The 22,736-nt window shown below is 35.8% G+C and overlaps 1 protein-coding gene across 1 annotated transcript in view; it reads right to left on the bottom strand.

Moving 5' to 3' along the window:
* Positions 1-22,736, bottom strand: part of LOC106883085 (lysosomal alpha-mannosidase) — a 50,778-nt gene that overhangs the window by 19,879 nt on the left and 8,163 nt on the right. The window contains exons 3-14 of the mRNA XM_014933977.3: positions 20,312-20,485; positions 18,838-19,031; positions 17,394-17,499; positions 15,675-15,772; positions 14,487-14,558; positions 13,423-13,539; positions 11,386-11,589; positions 10,067-10,127; positions 9,073-9,112; positions 8,119-8,188; positions 6,033-6,152; positions 4,233-4,349 (exon numbers count right to left, since the gene is read on the bottom strand). Coding sequence (XP_014789463.1) covers positions 4,233-4,349; positions 6,033-6,152; positions 8,119-8,188; positions 9,073-9,112; positions 10,067-10,127; positions 11,386-11,589; positions 13,423-13,539; positions 14,487-14,558; positions 15,675-15,772; positions 17,394-17,499; positions 18,838-19,031; positions 20,312-20,485 — 1,373 coding nt within the window. The remainder of the gene's footprint in view (positions 1-4,232; positions 4,350-6,032; positions 6,153-8,118; positions 8,189-9,072; positions 9,113-10,066; positions 10,128-11,385; positions 11,590-13,422; positions 13,540-14,486; positions 14,559-15,674; positions 15,773-17,393; positions 17,500-18,837; positions 19,032-20,311; positions 20,486-22,736) is intronic.

A 22,736-nucleotide genomic window follows, 5' to 3' on the forward strand; every position in this document is an offset into this window, starting at 1 on the left:
TACTTTCACTCTGAAAACACAAATCACTAATCAATGTTAAGTGATACATTCTTTACCAAAAAAAAAAAGACTTCAAAACTACAACCACTTGTCTGTTTTTTTTGGTGAGGATAAAGTCTATCTGGTGTGTGTGTTCATCTGATCAGTAGATAATCAGGTTGAAGCTCATGTTGTAAATGATTAGGTCATGTGTATCACAGAATTCCAGGAGTCTTGATCCCTTCTCATTCCTCATACAATACCCATAGCTTTCATATACACCAGAGAAGATATGAAGTTGCCCAACATGTACCTTAAAATAACTAGCTGAAATGATAAGGTTATCAATATATGTTATCAAGGCAGCCTCTGGGAAGGCTTCATAAAAGTGAGCCTTCTGTTCATCTACCAGCTCTGTTTATGATGTATATACTGCAATAGCTCTTATTGCTATCTTGTCTATAACTAGCTTAAACTTAATTACTCTATCATATACTCCATTTACCTCAATTACTTTATCCATTTCTCTGCTAACAATATGTCAACTCCACCTATTCCATCACTAATACCCACCCTTATGCATGAGGAGTCTGGCTGAGATAGCCTTCAATCTTGTCTTTTGAATACAACACTTCTCCAAATTCTCCTGACCTACTTTTCATTGTACTGACATTAATGGTGACAGCCTTAAAGTTTTGAACCTGAAAGAAAGGAGAGGGGTCCTTGTGGTTTGTGCATAGATTTATGTTTTCTGTATCTGAAAGAAAGAAAGTTTGTAAGATTGTTTAATTTACATAGCCAGATATTTCCATCAGCTGATTTGCTATTTATTCCCTCACTCGGCTATGAATTATTAGATAAATATATTAAAATAGGTGCCAGTCCTTGTCAACGTTTATATTTTTTCCTGTTAATGCATCTCAATTTAATATAACTTAGACCATGTTGTCACTATTAAATGACAGCAAAATATAATCTCCATTAGATAGAGATCTATTAGCAAAAAGACATAAACACGTGTACATCTAAGCACATCCATAAAATAAACAAAAGCACAAACATGCATTTATGGGGAGCATGCGCCTTAGCATTTCCAACCATAGTGCAAATGCACATGTGTGTGTGAGTAAGAGATAGAGAGACTGTGTATGTATGTATGTATGTATGTATATGTGTGTGTGTGTATGTGTGTGTGTGCGTGCGTTGCCAGCCCAGTCAAACCATCCAACCCATGCCAGCATAGACAACGGACGTTAAATGATGATGATGATATATATATGTGTGTGTGTGTATGATAGAGAGAGAGAGAGAGAGACTTCAATAAGCTATGACTACCACCTTTGTAACAATCTTCATTGTACATTCATATAAATTTTGTTGGTTCAGATATTGAATGTAACAATAGCAATGAATAATGATTCTGACATGTTTTGATAGCAAATAAAACAGTCAGCCTTTACTCTTCTGCTCTTTTCAGTAAACTGTTTAAACTTCATGCTGACAGCTAAGTCACCAATGGCATTTTGGCATTTGTCTTTATTTACTAGTTTAGATATGAAGATTATTTCTGCTATTGACAAACTTGTAAATAATTTAATATTTCAACTATTGTTTACGCTTATCTACTTCATAATTAAAATAACTACAGAAAGCCAGCTTTTATAACAGGGTTTCCAAACCATTTTTTACTGTTCATCATCATCATCATCATCATCATCGTTTAACGTCTGCTTTCCATGCTAGCATGGGTTGGACGATTTGACTGAGGACTGGTGAACCGGATGGCTACACCAGGCTCCAATCTGATTTGGCAGAGTTTCTAAAGCTGGATGCCCTTCCTAACGCCAACCACTCCGAGAGTGTAGTGGGTGCTTTTACGTGCCACCTGCAGAGGAGCCAGTCCAGCGGCACTGGCAACGATCTCGCTCGAATGTCTTTTCACGTGCCACCGGCACAAGTGCCAGTAAGGCGCTGAGTATGTAAGGGGAAAAGGAAAATGGTCCCACGAGTTATTGGAAGATACCCATGATAGAGCTAAATCCTGGACGATAAAACAAATTGATTATCTTAGCTATCAGAACACTGGGCTTCACATATGAGATGACACAAAGTTGAGATACATGACAAAATACTCTAAGGAAAATTTATTGAATAAAACCAACATTGATGCCATGATGATGATGAGAGGAAACCAATAATTGTTTCTGTGCTTCTTTTCTTTGGCATAAATAGAAATAAAACACATCCAGTGTCAAAAGAAAAACTGACTGCAATGATTTATTTGTACACTAGAGATCAGCCCTACCTAAAAAAGCCAAGATCGTCTGAGTAAGAATGCAGTAGAGTAGGTGACAGAGTCACCAGCACTAAGTAGTTCCTAAGGGTGCTCATGGATAATGGCTACCCAGTATTCTTTGCCCAGACACCAGCTAGATAATATAACTCCATAGACAGTTCACACCTCTGACAACAACCACTTGCTTTTTAAAACTGCCATGGTTTAATGACAGAACAGCTGCTGCAACCCATTAAGTGATCAACAGACAGGGAGTGAATACACAGCTGGTCCACTCCAGGCCAGTAGTTCTCAACTGGAGTCCATATGACCCTTGGGGGTCCATATAAGATTTTGTCATTAAAATTTATGTGCAATAAATTCATAATACTTCTACAATACACAAAATCTTTCAACAATTTTTTATACAATTCACAATAATATTTAATTATAAAAATATAACAGGATTTTTTAAACATCAAATGGCTATGAGGGGCCATTTGGGTGAAACAGTAATCAAGGGAGTCCATAGGATAAAAATGGTTGTGAAACACTGCTCTAGACCTTCCTTGGAAAGACACCTATTTGGAAGGTAGCTCACACATAGCAACAATATGGAAATATATTTACAGGCTTATGTAGTATACTATGTCGTTTATAATAAATATGGCAGGTCTTACATCAGTAATGTCATTCACAAACTGCACACCTGCATTAATTCTTTTGTTATCCTATTTCTGTTGAAATACACTGCCTTTGCTGCAATTAATTTTGAAAATAATGAAGAATTTAGTTAAAAAAACTTTGAGATTACTAAACTGGTGTTTGGAAATTTTGATGGATGATTTTAATTCAGATCACTTTAACACAGGGAGCTTATATCATAGAACTAAAGGCAGTTTCAGGTGGGTTGATATCAAAAGGTTTAAAGAGTACTTTATACAAATGCTTCCTCCTTTAAAAAACTTCAGAAGAGATATCACAAGGATGCCACAGTCACAAAGCCATATATATATATATATATATATATATATATATATATATATATATGCCAAAACAGACATGGTAGCCTGGTGTAGTCTTCTACCTGGCCAGCTCCTGACAAGCCATGCACTCATACCAGCATGGTAGACAAACATTAAATGATGATGTTGATATCATCATCATCATTTAACATCTGTTTTCCATGCTGGCATGCATTGGATGGTTTGACTGAAGCCAGTAAGATCAGGGGCAGCACCAGGCTTCATTGTCTGTTCTGACATGCTTTTTTATGGCTGGATGTCCTTCCTGAGGATTTTTGAGTTCTGCTGTGGTAGACAGGTGTGTAGGTTTCCTTGTGTTTTGGCATCGTACAATGGTCATAAGTAATCAGTATCATTTGTCTTCAATATTCCATGAAAATATTTTTATCCTTGAGTAAAGCTACAATGGACTGGCATCCAGTCCAGCTGGGTGGGGGGAACACATACACCATAGACACTGGGAAACCGGGCCCATGAGCCTGGCTAGGCTTTAAAAGGGCGAAAAAGAAAAAAGAAGACTAGCTGATAGACTGGGTTGTGGTATTTTGTTCTAGTTCTCTATGTCCATGGTTCAAATCTTGCTAAAGTTACTTTTGCCTTTCATCATTCCAAGGTCAATAAATGATGTATTGGTCTAGTATAACGATGATTCTTTCCCCTTCCCCTCCATGTCTCTCTCTGTCTTAGCTGGCTACCCTGCACTGCAACAAAGGTTGAAGCTGTGGTCACCACTCACAGCATCCCTTTCTCCAGAAATGGAGATGGACTAAGTGAGTAACTGGCAGCCTCTTCTCAAAGGAAAACTAATATGTTACTGAAACCATCAAAGGATGGAGCAATTTGCTGTGCAGCACAGAACAGAAAATAATAAAAGAGAAAAATTGAAATGATACAAATAGAGTCTTTGTGGAAACAACATATCAATAAACAAGAATTAATTTGTATAAACTTACTTGAGTTTGAACCGGGTTCAAGTCTGGTCCCAGCACAGTATAACTAGAACCAATAACAGGTAACCGTACCCAATTGGATACAAGTTGTGCCAATGGGTTATATAGAGTCACAGTAAACTGGAATTATAAAAAGTAAATCAAACTTAAAATCAAATCCTGCTGTAACTAATTCAGAATATTTTATTTTGGTGTATTTGAAGAATAAAATAATTACAGAGTTTAATAAATATTCTATGAAATTTGACAGAATTTACTTTCAAGAAACTTCAACTGCTTTACCATAAATGTGTCACACTTCGCTTATGGTTAAGTTAAATATCAGTTTTATAGAAGAAAAATCTCTAAATTAATGCATATATAATGATAAATATTGTAGAAATAAGAAAGATTAGTTAATGGAACACATGGTATTAAGATATATTTTTTAATTTCTTTGATATTAATATGACAATTTTTGCTGAAGTGTCAGAAGGTGAAATTTCATTTCCATGGAATCATTTGCAAACAATATCTTCATAATCATCATCATCGTCGTTTAATGTCTGCATTCCATGCTAGCATGGGTTGGACGGTTTGACTGAGGGCTGACAAGCCAGAAGGCTGCACCAGGCTCCAATCTAATCTGGCAATGTTTCTACAGCTGAGAAATCCACTGGAATCATCTGTAATTCACTGGAATTATTTTTTTAGTGGTATTTTGTCCATCCTTATGTTCTGAGTTCAAAAGCCACCAAGGTCCACTTGGCCCTTTCTCCCTACAGAGTTGATAAAATAAGTACCAGCTGAGCACTAGAGTCAGCATAATTAACTAACCCACTCCCACCAAATTTCAGGCCTTGTGCCTCTAGAAGACAATTATTTAGTTGGAGTAGGAGGTAGTTGGGCATTCATGATTTTTGCACGTCTTCTCAGACAAGTGTTTTACAAAGTTGATGTTCCTCTTAAATTTTTACATGCTGAGATTGTATGATGTACTTGGTTGAAGTAGATTCAAAGCATTACAGTTCTTCTGAGGAGAAAGCTATTGAACAAAGTATTTAATCTATATTAAATATTCCTTCTTCTCTTTTTTATTGGTCCCTAATCAAAATAAATCAAGACACATATGGTATTGGACATATGAGTTACTCATAAGTTCAATTGGTGATTTCTATGATCCATGTCAGCTCAAGTAAACCTGGGTAGTATCAATAAAAAGTAGTAATCTTCTAAATATTCTAATACTCCATCAACCACTTTCTCTTCTTTGCAATAATCTCTCTTAACCCTTTAGCATTTAAACCGGCCATATCCAGCCCAAATATTCTACCTGTGTTATGTTCAAACCAGCCACATCTGACAACTACCCTAAAATGTCATTCTAAAAATAAGCAACCACATCATCAAAATCTCAAAGCTATGAGATAATTTTGATTAATTCAAAACAATGTGAACAAATAAGCATTACATTCAACAGAATAGTTTGAATGCTAAGGGTTAAAGAGGTTTGTTATTTTACCCACCAACAACAATGTTTATCTCAGTTTTAAGATTTTACCAAACATCACAGTCTTCCTTGAGAGCCTTTCCAATAACATCCCCAAATAAACATTATCTGGCTAAAATTTAAATTAAATACTAGTTTTCTGTAGCTATCACAATTCGCTATTTCACAACATTCTGTGGAAGTATAGAAATAGTACTTTCCAAGAAAAAAAAATCTTTTTTGCCTTTTGTCAAGTTTCTAAGTAAAATAATAAAAAAAATTAAGTGAAAATTATGAGTTCTAAAATCAAATCAATTTTGAATAAAATGACATACCTCACTTAAATCTTCAGTTACTACACACATTGAAATATTTAGTAAAGAACAGAAATAATGAGTAGGTGGAGCTTCTTTAGTTTTTGGTAGCAATTTTGCATATGCTGCATTTGTTAATTTCTGGAAAAAAAAAATGATTTAATATTTCTATCTCTTATCACAACAAAATACAAATCCTGCAAATAATATTCAATATACAGTGAGGTACTCATCTATAAACACTTCTCTAAACAAACAACAGAATTTGTTTTTCAGAACAGTCTTTCTGAAAAAAATTAAACTTGCATAATGAGCTGATATTCAATCAACAAATAATGTGCAGACTACACATGCATTATAAGTTACTGAGAGCCCATTCAATTAGAAAACTGGAATTTGAACAACGAACCATGAGTAGACTATGTGTACATATACATGCCAAGAGAGCATATACAAATAGAGCACCAAATAAACAAATTGTACAGTGAATTGTTTTTCTGTAGAAAAATATATTCAACCAATGAACTCATATTTGAACAAACCATGAGTAGACTATGCATGCATATAAGTGGCCAGGAAACTGTGTACAAACGGTTTGTTGAAGTCCTTGTATGTATCTCAGGTAGCTTGCAAATTTTTATATTTTACATTGGAAATAATATTTCTCATATTTTTTGCTATAAACATAACCATGCAGTGACAGAAGGAAAGCAAAGGTGAAAACATGCATGCACACACACATTTGTAAATATTAATGTATTTGTTATTGATGAATGGACAAATACAGCATCATTTTATGCCTTTATGTTGGTGTGACTTGGAAAAGATTACCCTTATTTATATATATTTCAATTACTGTAACAAATAGGGCTCATGAAAGGATTATGTTCATACATAGAGACCACACTGTTTATCAAAATATAATCTTACTTCTATTCATGTACAACCCACTTCGCCTTTATATGAATTCCAATAAGTTTTCAAAAACATTAGTCATCTTACAGAAGAGAGTAAAAATCAATTCTAATAGGATTTTAACTAAGAGATGGAAGGCATCCAAACTAGATAGCACAAACATTCTAGTTTGCTGAGCTGCTGCTGCTGAGACCCCCTTCGGTCATGACTGACCATGGGATTGCACCTAGAAAGTTACCCTCCCAGGCACAAGTCCAGGCAAGGTTGTTTATGGAAGACCAGCAGTTGCCCATGCACACCGGCCTCCCCTCTCCATGCCACCAGTGTCATCCAAGGGAAAGGCAAAGGCCGATACAGCTTGGCACCAGTGATGTCACAACTCATTTCTACAGCTGAGTGAACTGGAGCAACATGAAATAAAGTGTCTTGCTCAAGAACACAACACACAGCCTGGTCAAGGATTTGAACTCACGATCGTAAGCTCGATGCTCTAACCACTGAGCCATGCACCTTCACATTCTAGTTTAGTTATAATCATACCACTGCCAGCTTCCAGCTTGATTCATAGATACCACAGAAGAATACAAAGAAATTTCAGCTTAAAGTCATTAGAAATTTAAAGGTAGTAAGTCATCAGATTAGTTTTAGTCTTATTTCCCGCTGTTCAGAGCTCAAATTCTGTTTGAGTAAACTTTACTTTTTCCATTGTTTTGGTTGATAAATTACTAAGATGGGTTAGAAGTTAATATCACTAGGATAGGAAAACAAATAAATTACAAAAAAAATTAACTAGTATTAAATTGCAGGCAAATAAAATCCAGTTGTAAATGTTCTTCTAAGGACACCTAGAATGATCTAGACAATTGAAACTAGACAATTCCAGTAACCAACATAGAAATGCCAAATATAATATTAAAAAAAAAAACTGAACTATCCAAATTACAATTTTCTTAAAATGATATAGGAAAACATTTTGAATACTAGTTTATTTAGATGTCAGCGATTTCTGATACAGCTAAATCTCATATGTTCATTCATAGTTGTGTGCCATCGGCTAAATACATAAAAAGAAGCATTGCATGTGGGATTTAATGATTAAAATCATAGATAATTATTTAAATCTTTAAAAGAGCCAGCTTAAAACAGAAAAAGTGACAAACTATCGCATCTAATTAAAAAGATGCTAACTCACCTGGTAGGATTCAACACCAGCAGACAATCTAGCTGTATAATCATTAGCAACTGCTTGTTTCTCTGTACCCCTAACAAGTAAAACATAAAAGAGACAAATTATAAAATATAACAGCAATCTTTTTGTTATTGACTTCGAAATTAGAGTATTATTTTGATGAAATAAATTTCTTAAAAGGTAGTCTAGAATTTTTTGATTTAACGATGAGTCTTCAACAAACATGGAAAGAGCCAGGCTGAGTAACCTACAGAATAACATCATCATGGGACAGTGGAAGATGCTCAGCCATGTGCTGTGTGTGTGTGTGTGTGTGTGTGTGTGTGTGTGTGTGTGTGTGTGTGTGTGTGTGTGTGTGTGTGTGTGTGAGTGAGTGTGAGTGTGTGTGTGTGTGTGTGTGTGTGTGTCCATGATGAGATCACTGACTGCCTCTCTCAAGTAGAAACCAGAGAGCAGAGTATAGTAATTCAGATCTGGTTGAGAATTGTGGTGGAAAACTTGGCAGTTATGGGCCTCGCTTGGGATCAGACACATGACAGTGCTGCAACCATGCCAGGAGGCGGTGGGGTGGGGGTGAGGTCTTTCAATGCCCAAAGCTCCATATGGAGTTGGAAGAACTAAGACTTCAACACAATATCTTACGCAAGGTTTCAGTAAGTAATGGTAAAGTGAGATACTAGAATGATGTTCTGTTGTCTTCTTCAGGCTCCGTAACAAGACACCTAAGTTTTCTTTTGTCACAGACACTTAAGCACTGTATAAGCTAACCAAATACTTGATAATTATACAATGTTTGTTGTCTATATAAGCTGAACTATTGAGAGTGAATGCAGTGCAAGGCTGGTGAGATGGATGAGAACCATCAAGTTTTTAATAAGTAAGACAGCATCTTATTAGCTTAAAAAGTTGAAAGTTTTGAAGTTATTTAAAATAAAATTTCAAAAGAAGATAACTCACGTCACAGCATCATGATGTTGAGCAACACTTAAAGGCTCCCCTGCAATAAACATTAAGATGCACAACTGTAATACAAACAATGCGGTCATGTTTCTCCAAAGTACTGCTCCAACTCCATCTGATATCTCTAATATACAATTCCACCAACACAAAGGCACACACACATTCACACAAACATATGCATAGGTGGGTGGGTGTGTGGTGAGAAGCCTGCTTCCTAACCACATGGTTCTGGATTCAATCCCACTACATGCCACTTTGAGCAAGTGCCTTCTACTATAGTTTCAGGCTGACAAAGCTTTGTGAGTGGATTTTAGCAGAATGGAGACTGCTAGAAGCTTATCGTGTGTGTGTGTGTGTGTGTGTGTGTGTGTGTGTGTGTGTGTGTGTGTGTGTGTGTGTGTGTGTGTGTGTGTGTGTGTGTGTGTGTGTGTGTGTGTGTGTGTGTGTGTGTGTGTGTGTGTGTGTGTGTGTGTGTGTGTGTGTGTGTGTGTGTGTGTGTGTGTGTGTGTGTGTGTGTGTGTGTCCCACCACCGCTTGACAAACAGTGTTGGTGTGTTTACATCCCCATATTTCGCGATTCAATAAAAAAGACCAACAGAATAAGTATCAGGCTAAACAAAAAATAAGTACTGGAGTCAATTCATTTGATTAAAAACTCTTCAATGGCTACAGTCTAATAACTGGAACAACTAAAAGATATATATATATATATATATATGTATCACCATCATCATCATTGTTTAACGTCCATCTTCCATGCATGCATGGGTAGGACAGTTGACAGGAGCCAGCCAGGTAGAAAAACTACCCTAGGCTACTTTGTTTTGGCAGGGATTTTATGGCTGGATGCCCTTCCTAACACCAACCACTCTGCAACAAACTCTTTCAGTTTCCATCTACTAAATCCACTCAAGACTTCAATTGGCCCAGGGTTTGCACAAGGTTCTACACAGAGGAGTGAAAAAAATGAATAAATAAAAGCTTTACTTACACACTCTAAACAAATCTATGTGGTTCTGAAGTTGAGCGAACACGTCTAAATGTCGAGTGACCTGTCAAAATATTTCCAAAGCAAAAGCAATAACAAAATTTACTGTCAAATTTTTCTGATGCTTATTTTAGTTATTTCAGATTTAGAATGTTAATTAAAAAACTTCCGTTTTTTTAATGGTTTATTTAATTTTTATTGTTATTATATTTTTACTGGTGTGCCTAAATAACATTACACTAGATTGTTTTTCTTCATTCTGTGTTCAAACTCAATTGGAGTTGACTTTGACTTTCAACCCTGTGGAATTAAATATAACTATGCACTCTCCCTCTGTCTGTGTCTGCCCCCGATCACTGCATAACTGGTGTTGGAGTGTTTATGTCCCCATAACTTAGCGGTTCAGCAAAAAGAGAACAATAGCATAAGCATGAGAACTAAAAAACATAAGTAGTGGGGGGTCGATTCACTCAACTAAAAATTCTTCAAAGTGGTGCCCTAGCATGGCCACAGTTTAATAACTAAAACAAGTAAAAGATAAAAGATATATCGGGTCATCCCATAAATAATGCAGTTTTTTTCAATTGCATGAACTGAAAGGTGGAACGAGACTAGATAAACTACCTGCATCAACTTGCTATAAAAGCAGGTAGTAATTTTACCTTGTCCTTATTCTTAGTGCAAGTTTTGAAGAGTGCAGTTCGATTTTAACAGCTATTTTTTCAAAGCTATAATGGAAGCAACAAAGGAGCATATTCGGCATATTTTGCTTTATGAGTTCAATAAAAGCAACAACACATTGGAAAGTGTGAGGAATATTAATGCAGTATATGAGGACTGGACAATAAGTATAAACCGATATCAATGGTGGTTCCAGGAATTCTGAGCTGGAAACTACAGCCTAGAAGACGAGCCTCATCCTGGAGGATCTGTAGAGCTTGATGAGGACATCCTACAAAACCTGGTGGAACAAAATCCCATCGGAACTGTTGAGGAACTAGCAGAGAAGCTTGGATTTGGTCATTCAACCATTCATCAACACCTATGTGCCATCGGAAAAGTCAGCAAATTGGGTCGATGGGTTCTTCTCAAACTTTCTGAGTCTAATCGCATGCAGAGGGTGAACGTTTCTGTCAGCTCACCACCTTACACTTAACAATTCTGCCAGCACACCACCTTAATAAATAGGATTATTAATAGAAATCACATATTAGTACCATACTTTGAATATTAATTCTCTTTTTTTTTTTTAGCATGTATTTTCTTGTCATTGATAAACAGCAAAATTGAACTGAACTGTCATTGTTTCAACACAATCTTACTTGGAATAAATTGCTAGATTCTCGAATGAACTGCTTAATTGCAGGCCTGCTGGTAAAATAACCTGTCCAGTAGCTATGAAGTCGGTCAGCATATGGAAAAAAATCGTCTGTTTTCACAGGCCATGTAATGTTTGCTCTGTTTAGTTGATAAAGGTAGCATGATGGGGTAGAATAAATCAAATTCAATTTGCTGCCTTTTGCTTGCTGCAAAATACAATGGATAAAGCATATAAAATTAAGGGACTGATGTTATAGTAAACGTTTGCTTCTTCAGTTACTAACAGCATGGAAAAACGTATTTGTTATTGCAGGAGAGATGATAATCATGACAATGATGCACAACAATCACACTGAATTTATTCTAGTCCAGCTGCAGTAGAACCTCTGTTTCAAACCCAATATTTCATTACTATTTATAATTCTGACTCATACAGGTTATTCTACATCCAACAAAGTGGTAAAAATTATCTAAACCTTTTTCTGTCAAAATTTACACTAGGCACCACATCAAGGCATAAAACTCAGCAGTTTAACTCATTACCTGCCAAAGACAAGTTAACTTGTTTTCACCTAATTTGTCTTTTTCAGAGTATGACAAGTAAACTTATCCAAAACATAGTTTCAAAAACAGACACAGATGAGTTTATACATCAATTCTCAGCATTTCTCAGTTTTTATCTGCTTTTCTTTTACAAATTACGCCCAGATGTCAGGCTCAGAAGATGACAAGGAGCATGAACCTTCTATTAGAAGCTTGGATACATCAGATGAGAGTGCAAGCTCAACTGTTAAAAAAAAATTTATCTGAAAATGAAACGTTTTTCTCCAAAAAAAGTTGCCAGAGAAAGGGCTAATTTTGAAAAATCTATCAAAAACAAAGTTGATATGCCAGCATATCTAAAAAGCCTGAAATTTGAACCTTTTTTTAAATAATCTTGAGCTTGACAAATCCACTAAGTCAAATTAAGACTTAATACACTTTTTTATATTGGTTTACATGAAGAGAGTAGAGTCAACAATAGCCTATCGTAACATTTTTTCTTTTAATCCCTTTCATTTCATTGTCACTGAAGACAAATTTGCTCACATCATTTCTGACAGACATCTTGATTCATCCGAAAACCACTAAAACATCATCTGAAACATGGCCAAACTCCTCATCCTCTTAATATTAAAGATCAAAACTGCTGACGACTCACTGCAAAGCTCAAGTATGGCTCACAATGGAGTAGTGTCCTTACATCTGGGATAATGCTACTGCTGCTACATACATAAACTTCCTCGACTACATCCAAGAGAAAACCTTTAGACTGATTGGCAAAGACTACTTCTCACTCAACAACTCATTGCAACCAACTAACCCACAAACATGACAAATGTGTTGTTCCTTCACTCTACTTATTCAAACTCAACTAATTGATTACTATACACATAGACCTACTTGTCTCTTCTGTTATCACCCATAATGTATCTTAACCCACACCTCGCTCAGCCCTGTATTAATCCTTCCTCCCTAGAATATCACCCCTTGGAAACTCCCTTTCCAAAAATTTTTTTTCTTGCAGACATCATTTTATGGATATCTAAAGTGAGCATCAATTGCATCAGTCACATCAGTCTCGGTGAGAAGACTTGTGAAGGTCATCAGTATTATCTTCTCTTCCAGATCAAACCATAAAATGAAAGAAAAATCTCTGATTGTCCGCTTCTTTCTTATATGGATATACGTTAGCTTTCTGCTTAGTTCACTTCCATGACAGCTTGTCTATAAGTAACACCCAGCAATTCTCTACACTGTCTTTTTCGTTTTTCCAACCAAGTTAGTATTTGCTGGCAGAACATGAAAATAAATTATTTTGAATGTTGTAGAACCTCTGTCTAGATTTGGAGAAATTGACGCAAAAATGTCTCTGATAAATATGTAGGAAAGAATTTTCAAAAATATAACTCTTTGTTCCATCAAAGAACCTGCAATAGCTATAAACACATTGAAAAAGAAACATGAATTAAAGATATATATATAAAAGCACAACTTACTTTGGCATTAATGTACTTAATAAGTTTGTCTAGATTCTTGTACCAAGCGTTGGCATTACTGTACTGAAAGTCCGAACCCATTGTTAGCATAATGTGTTTGGTTCTCAGAGTTAAAGACTAAAAAAAAAATAAGAGTAGAAAAAATCATATATATATAAATGAAATTTGAGAGTTAGAAACAGAATGGCAGAAATATTTCACAACATTTGGGAAAATAACAAAGTTAAATAATGGAAAAAAAAAGTACAAAATTTCTAACTAAGCAAATATAATTAAAAAATGATAAACTTACTAAAGACAAAACTTAAAAAGAAAACTTGTCAAATGTTCAAAAATTAAGTGTTTCTGTTTTACTATTTTAGAAAAAAACATTAAAATGACAACACCAGAATGAAATAAAATAACATACAAGCATCATCCACATGCAACTTACACACCTCAAACTAAATTTGCACAGCCTTCATGAATAGAGAACTTAAAACATCCTTGAATGAAGATATATCAATCTAATCTCTTTCAACATCACAAAAAACAATCACTGCTCCTCTCAAACAAGCAATTTTGTACTTCACCTGAAGGTTTGAGCTGTAAGGAGCAAAATGGAGCACTGTTCCTACTTTTGGAAAGTTGCAGCTGCTATAAACCACATCCAAACGTTGTCAATTCTAGACTACACCCAAAAGAAGGTCGTGTGACTGATTAGCATTAAGTCACTCACCAACACAATCTCTGGTCCTTTACTATATTGTCTTGTCTTTCTGCCTATTTAATCACTATCCTCCGAACTAGTTAGTTGCATATCACCATTTCTGCCCAGGCACACTCAACACACTCACTTACCCACCCCAATTGTGTCACAATATCCAGACTCCCCACTAACCACTGTACCCAATCCTGAGATCAAATCCTGAAATTTCTTTCTTGCCTGCATCTTCCTTCTCAATTACAGATGTTCAAGTTAAACATAAACCACATCATTTTCACTAATCTCAGAGGACATGTGAAGGTTATGGTTGCAGCCCTTACCTCCCCTCTAATTCATAAAAAAAAATCCCATATCTTACCTTCATCATAACCCAGGTAGTGAACATAATCAGCTTTTCATTCAGGTTGTTCTCTTTGAATCGTGGATTATCCTTAAATGAAAGATCAAAAGACAATATAATACATAAAAATACACTAACTGGAAAAAAAATGTATTTCCCGATATTTTGTAGATCATAAATTTAACATCTGTTCTCCCCATCTAAATATAATTCAGAATAATATAAATGTTATAAGTCATAAGTTTTCCAGTCAAGGAGAATTTTTTTTTTTTTAAATGTCAAACTTATATTTATAAACCATTATAAATCACACGCGATGATCAACTCTAGAACTAACTTAATACTATCATCATAAGAACACACTGTTGTTAGTATTTTGTCATTGACACCCAGCATGAGACTGTGTTATATGGCTATCATGAGTAATGCTCTACAAATGACAAAAAAAGACATTAGAGGGGCAATGCATACCCTGCATGCACACAAAGATAGAATAAAATTTAATTTAATAAATATATTCTCAGACTTAATCATCATCATCATCATCATCGTCGTTTAACGTCTGCTTTCCATGCTAGCATGGGTTGGACGATTTGATTGAGGACTGGTGGACCAGGAGGCGACACCAGGCTCCAATCTGATCTGGCAGAGTTTCTACAGCTGGATGCCCTTCCTAACGCCAACCACTCCGAGAGTGTAGTGGGTGCTTTTACGTGTCACCGGCACGAGGGCCAGTCAGGCGGTACTGGCGACAGCCACGCTCGAAATGGTGTATTTTACGTGCCACCTGCACAGGAGCCAGTCCATCGGCACTGGCAACGATCTCGCTCGAATGTCTTTTCACGTGCCACTGGCACAAGTACCAGGGAGACGACGTTGGTAACGATCAACGGCCACGCTTATTCAACAAAATTACATCAAGAGTTATTTCCCCTGTTAATCGTTTATGCATATGTAACAGAGAAAAAATATTTTGATTCACCCGTCCGCCACTTTTGAAGTTAATCAAACCAAAATTTAATGAGTCTGAGCCTCTCACCCAATGAGTATTTCTGCCAAATTTGGTGAAAATCCATTCAGCTGTTTTCCAGTAATTTTGCAAACACACAGACAAACAGACGAAGATGAGTGACTACAATACTCTGCTTTCACTTACACGCACAGAGTAATGATAAATGAAAAAAAAATTATTTCAAAAAGATTTACCATAATGGGATCATCCTGACACAGTTCATCAAAACAAAATCCAGGGGGTGGATTATAGCCATTTAGCAGTATTCCAGTGAATAAATCTGCATCATCACCTACAATTACATTTCCAAATGAAAAATTGGAAAGAGTGATTCAATTTATTATTTTTTATTTTTTTTACATATAAAATACATTTTTATTTAGCAACACATTTTTACAAGAAGAAAAGAAATGAAAAAATCTATGATTAAAAGTATTAAAAAAATCAAATCAAGAAAACAAACCCCAGAACTATCTCACCAAGGAAAGAAAAGAAAAGAAAAAAAAGGGGGGGTAAGCAGCAGATGAGAAGGGGGAGTACACTCCAGACCAAATGGTGTGTTCAGCTGCGCCTCATGGACATGATTCCAAAAATGTCGTCACAGAGAATGGCTAGCAACACTCACTGCAATAGTCACCCCCTCGTTTCTCAAATAGGCCACAGTTATCCCAGTTTTGCAGAGGAAATTAGCACTGCAGGGTCCAAGAACACCTAAGGTAGTAGTCCCCAACCTTTTCACTATCAAGCACTCCTTTTATTTATATGAGTTTTCCCACGGACTCCAGGATATTGAAAGGCCTGTCAGCTTAACATGTTCACAGAACCCCAAAACTACCTTTGCAAACCACCAGAGGTCTGCAGACCACAGGTGGGGAGCCACTGATCTAAGATCTCAATTGCAACCAGCACAAACTGGCAGTGGCCGGTCAGGCTCCTGTATTCGTTTATCTTCCTCTCCTCTGTGTTACAGGTGGTGATACTCAGGTTTACAGCCAATGCCGCAATGTTAAAGTCAGAGAACATGTCATGTTTTTCAAAGATATACCTAAGCCAGGTACAGGTACAACACTAATTTTCCAGACACTGATGGTCTAGAACTGCTTATAATTCACACTAATCTACACTAATGTACAGGTACCTGTATTTCATTTAATTATTTAACTAAATTTAATATTTGTTTAATTTAGAGTGTGTTGACCAAGGTAATGATCCCAAAATCTAGAAAAGCTTTGGAATTAAACGTTAAAAAAAATCAATGTTGTACCTGTATTAAAGTTTCTAGAAAATCTTGAATTATAAAAGGCAAAAAAAGAAAAAGAAAAGTGCTTTCTAAATGTGGAATTGCATAATGTATTCCAAACTCCAATTTTAAATCCTTTATCATTTACTTGTTTCATTCATTAGACTGAAGCCATGCTGGGACAGCACATTGAAGGATTTAATCAAACAAATCATCCCCAGTACTTATTTTAAGTCTAGTACTTATACTATCAATTTCTTTTGCTGAACCACTAAGTTACAGGGATATAAATAAACCAACACCAGTTGTCAAATGGTGTTGGGAGACAAAGACACATACATGTACATTTATACATGCATATATATAACAGGCGTCCATGTAGTTTTCATCCACTAAATTCATTCAAAGGCATTGGTCAGCCTGAGGCAATAACAGAAGACACTTGCTAAAGATTCTGCACAGTGGGACTGAACCCAAAACCATGAGGTTGCAAAGCAAGCTTCTTATCCACACGACCATGCCTGGGCCTAAATATTAAAATGTTTCTAAAGTAAAAAATCAAAGATTTGTCAATAGAACACTTAAAAATAGATTTTAATTTGAAAATCAATTAAGTTTTATTTCAAATGTTAACAAAAGTTTCAAAATAATGAGGAAACATATAAGAATGTACCAATGTTTTGGTTTGCTTTCCAAATCATTTCCATATCTTTATCAAGCACACGTTTTACTATATCTTGGTAGTCAGCCCGTCCAAAAAATAATCCATCAAAACCCATCTACAAAACAAAATAAATAATTAATATTGCAGACAAACAATAAATACAAAGAGAGGTAGGAAATGAGGATTAGGTACCACACAAACAGTTGAGAAACTGGTAATCTGCATTCTGCCACTAGTACTTTGTAGTGCCAGTGACAAAACCACTTAACTATCAAGTAGTCCAGCCCATTTAACTATAAATAAGTACTAAATATATTCAAAGAACTCACAACTCTAAACAGCATTATTGTTATAGTAATTGTTGCTTATCTCCAAGTCAACCCTGGTTGAGTAGACTTATGACCAAAGATTTTTCCATCAATAAACACCTTGCTGTTTTAGAATATCTACAACTACATTATTAACCAACGTGTCTTTTCCTTATTTAAGATAGCCAGGGGTGATTTAAGGGAGATTTAGCTGCTACTTCTAACAAGTTAAACAGCCAAGTAGATGCACTTGACTAGTGTTTCTACAAAGTTTGTAATGCTATTCCAACACTTTCTGTGGAAATAACTTAGAGAAAACTGCTCTCTGCTAAACTTCCTTGCCCAAAGTACATAATATAAAGATGGAGTTTTCAGTGATGTTGTTAATGGACTCACTCACTTGGTGAAAAATGATATGTAGCAAATAATGAAAATATTTGTTTTCAAGGAAGGTTAATGATAGAACAAATACATACTGAATATAGAAAATTTACTCAGCAGCGCAATAGCTGAATTTAAACAATCATTTAATGAGTTATATAAAATATCCTGCCTGGAATTAAAAGAATATAATGTGTGAAAAGCCAACATGATCACGACAGAACATAAAATTCCATTGCTTTCTAAAAGGTGTCCTTGTCTTATGTTTTCCCATCAATAGAATATTATTAGGAAATTGCTTACTTTTTTAGTTACACTATCTATGCAGCATTAGGTTTTCACCAATTTCCAGATATGTGAGATTCTTACCACTTTAATCATGCTTAGCTGTCACTAATTTTTGACTAATTTCTTGCTTTACATTTAAACTTCTAAAATTAATACTTAGCTGCTCACATACATTTGGAGCACTTAAAATACTGATTTCCTACAAAATTAAATATAATAAACCAACAAGGGAGCTTCCATGTTGTCAATTGACCTACAAGGAAAAGTAACCAAATCTCCTTAAAATTACACCTTCAATCTTAAAAAAACTTATTGGACAATGTAGTTTGAACTACACAGTACCTGAAAAAGGATGGGATCGTCACAACTTGATTGCTTTTGATCATAAGTCCACTCAGTTAGGACTGGACTGGGGCTAAACAACAACACCCTCATATATAATTAGTTATAACAAAGGAAACCAGTTAACTCCTTACTCCAGCAAATAAAGATGCCATTTCTTTTGAGTGACCAAATGGGTCAATCTGCCAGGCTACTCTTGGCCGGCCACATTCACCAAAGGTCTTTGATAGAAATTCAAAACCAAGAGTATGTTGATCAATGATTGCACTATAGTGTGTTGCTGCTTCATCATTCATGGTCCAGCCTCCAAGTATGAATTCCAAGCGTCCTACAAATTGAAAATAAATTCATATCAGTCTTGTTAAAAGAAAATTCCATATCTTTAAAGCACTATATGTTAACTACATATGATCAACCTGATTTTATAGCAAAACATTTTAGTATAAAGCAAATACATTTAAAGTAAAGAAGTAATGTCCCGTAATTTATTTGAATACTGAGGAACCGGTGAAGACTGTCTTCATGTTAGGAGTAATTTTCTGAGTCTTTTTCAGACTGTGGATACTAAGCTGATACTGCTATCTCATGTAACACTTGTTAATTAAGGATTAGGTAAATGCTCAGTGTAAGAGATTAGTGTGCTAAAGTAGGGATTGAGAGTGGAAAAGCTTCATCTGATAGATTAAGACAGATGTGGTACATAGTTTTCAAGTTCAAAGTAAAACTGCAAGAAGAAACAGCACATCTGTGAACTAGTGATTGTAGTTTGTTAGTCAGTGAAGCTTTGCCAGTTAGCCAGATGGTGTTCATTTGGGTACATTCAATGCATATCTATGTGCAAACGCATGAGTGCGTTTGTTTGCTCAAAGCTGCATTGTCCTAGATATGTGAATGAAGATTCTAACTGAATTTTTTTGAGGGCCAACAATTGATCAGCATATTTTATTGTTTTATCTGAATTAACTAATGGAAAGTATACTTCACCTTTTGAAGATTACTTAAGATAGCAACTATCAAATTCACTACAAACAGTTGGCCTTACAGTCTATGATGATCTATCGTGGAATCTTAGCTAATATTGCCAAAATAATATCCAAAAATATTCAAGGCCCAAGTAGCTGACCATGTACAAAGATCAAATAAAATTCACATAGGAGCAGTATTCACATATCTGAGACAGTGCTTCAGCTACATATACAAATATCCTAGAAAGTAGCCAAAAACCATGCCATCCAACTGTTGACAAAAAAACTCATTGGCCAAACTCTACAACCATAAACTCATAGATGTGATGTTTCTTCTCTCTGCTTCTTCTATAATTATTGCAATGGTTCCTGCTTCTCTGATCTCATAGCTGTACACTACTTCCTCTCACACTTGTCTCTCCTCCTTTTGTTACTTTTACTGTACCTTCCTCCCACATCCCACACTAAACAGTTTCTCCAAATCCTTCTCCCAACATCAGCAATTTCTGACTAATCTAATTATCTAATCTACATCAAAATGTTTTGAAAAAAGAATAAAAAGAATACTTGAATAAAAAGATATTTATACAACATTAGCGCAAAAACACATATTTTTGGACATTTATCAACTTATAATAATTACCTTCTTTAACAAGTTTCTGTACAATGTGACGTGTATGATCATGCTGTTCAATCCACCAGCGCCAAAAGAAGGCCATTTCTACATATATAAAGCGCCTGGAAGGATCTTTCAAAAGCTCTTGAATTACTGAATCCAAGATATATTGTACTCCTGCATTTTGAATTTTTGTTTTGGCTGTAACAAATAGAAGTCATAATATTTATATTAATTTAGGGTAGCGGGTAAGCAGAATTATAATAGTATTGCACAAAATGTTTTGCAAGTATTTACTTACCAATCGTTACATTCTGAGTTCAAATACAACTATAGTTAATTTTGTCTTTCATCCCGCCAGAGTTGATGAAATAAATTACCAGTTAAGCACTGGGTACAACATAATTGAATACCCTTCCCCCAAATTTCAGATCTTGTGTCAATGTCAGAAACAATTTAGGATGGTAAATTGGCAAAATTATTATAGTATTGGACAAACACCTGATGGTATTTCTTCTAGCTCTTTACATTCTAAGTTCAAATCCTACCAGAATCAACTTTGTCTTTCATCCCTAAGTACTAGTCAAGTGTGGAGGCGCAATGGCCCAGTGGTTAGGGCAGCGGACTCGCGGTTATAGCATTGCGGTTTCGATTCCCAGACCGGGCGTTGTGAGTGTTTATTGAGCGAAAACACCTAAAAGCTCCACGAGGCTCCGGCAGAGGATGGTGGCGAACCCTGTTGTACTCTTCCACCACAACTTTCTCTCACTCTTACTTCCTGTTTCTGTTGTGCCTGTAACTCAAAGGGTCAGCCTTGTCACACTGTGTCATACTAAATATCCCCAAAAACTACGTTACGGGTACACGTATCTGTGGAGTGCTCAGCCACTTGCACGTTAATTTCACGGGCAGGCTGTTCCGTTGATCGGATCGACTGGAACCCTCGACGTCATAAGCGATGGAGTGCCAACACTAGTCAAGTACTGGGGTTGATTTAATCAATCTTCTATCCCAAACGTCAGGCCTTATATGTAGATTGATAGCATTGGAGTAAAAATGTCTTGTAATATTCATTCTAGTTTAAGATAGTGAGCTGGCAGAATCATTAAGCATGCTGGACAAAATGCTTAGTGGCATTTCTTCTGGCTTTATGTTCTGAGTTTACTTTGCCTTTCATCCTTTCAGAATCGATAAAATAAGTATCAGTTGAGCACTGGGGTTGATGTAATCAACTTACCCCCCCACCCCCGAAATTGCTGGCCATGTGCCAAAATTTGAAACCAATATTTCCTTATCCTTTACATTCTGAGCTAAAATCCCATGAAGCCAGTTTTGCCTTTCATCTTTTCAAAGTCATTAAAATAGAGTACCAGTCATATACTGGAGTCAATGTAATCTATTAACCCTCCCTTCCACTGTCAAAATTGCTTGCCTTGTGCTTAAAGTAGAAATTTTTACATTTTAAGTTTGTGAAAACAGTGGAGTTGCAGAAATGATTCCGTGCCAGACAAATAGCTTACAGTATTTAGTGTTACTCCTCATTTTGTCTTACTGTTCTTTTATTTTAGCACTTCGGTTGACATTGCTTTTTTGGTTTTCTTTGTCTTTATCTCTTTCCGGTTGATAAACCAGGTATGTAATGAAGTTGACATCATTACTTACACCCCAGTTTACAAATTCATTTCAATGTGAGAATCATTATATCTACATTAGAAGGCAGCTAGCTAGCAGAAACATTAGCACACTGGGCAAAATGCTTAGTGATATTTCGTCTGTCTTTACGTTCTGAGTTCAAATCCTGCCGAGGTCGACTTGTCCTTTCGGGGTTGATAAATTAAGTACCAGTTGCATACTGGGTCGATCTAATCAATTGACCCCCTCCCCCAAAATTTCAGGCCTTGTGCCTAGAGTAGAAAAGGTTATATCTACATTAGCGTAATTATATTTATTTCAAACTTCTTACCAAAGCTGTGTGGTAAGAAGTTTGCTTCCTAACAACATGGTTCTAGGTTCAGTCTCACTGTGTGGCACCTTGGGCAAGCATTTTCTACTATAGCCTCAGGCCAACCAAAGCCTTGTGAGTAGATTTGGTAAACAGAAACTGAAAGAAGCCAGTCATATATGTGTGTGTGTATCCCACCACCATAGCTTGACAACCAGTGTTCATTTATTTACATTCTTGCAACTTAGCAGTTTGGCAGAAAAAAAACAGATAGAATAAGTACCAGGCTTAAAAAACTAAAAATAAGTACTAAGGTACTTATTTTTATTCATTCAACTAAAAAAAACTCTTCAAGGTAGTGCCCCCAACATGGCCGCAGTTTAATTACAGAAACAAAAGATAAAAGATTCTTTCTCTAATTAACCACTGACATCAGCATGTAGTATTGCAATGGGTGAAGTTTATCTCTAGTATCAGAAAATAGTACTATAATATAGTAGACTTTATCAA

Source organism: Octopus bimaculoides, chromosome 5 (assembly GCF_046866305.1).
Source record: "Octopus bimaculoides isolate indiv1 chromosome 5, ASM4686630v1, whole genome shotgun sequence".
Taxonomy (NCBI): Eukaryota; Metazoa; Mollusca; class Cephalopoda; order Octopoda; family Octopodidae; genus Octopus; species Octopus bimaculoides.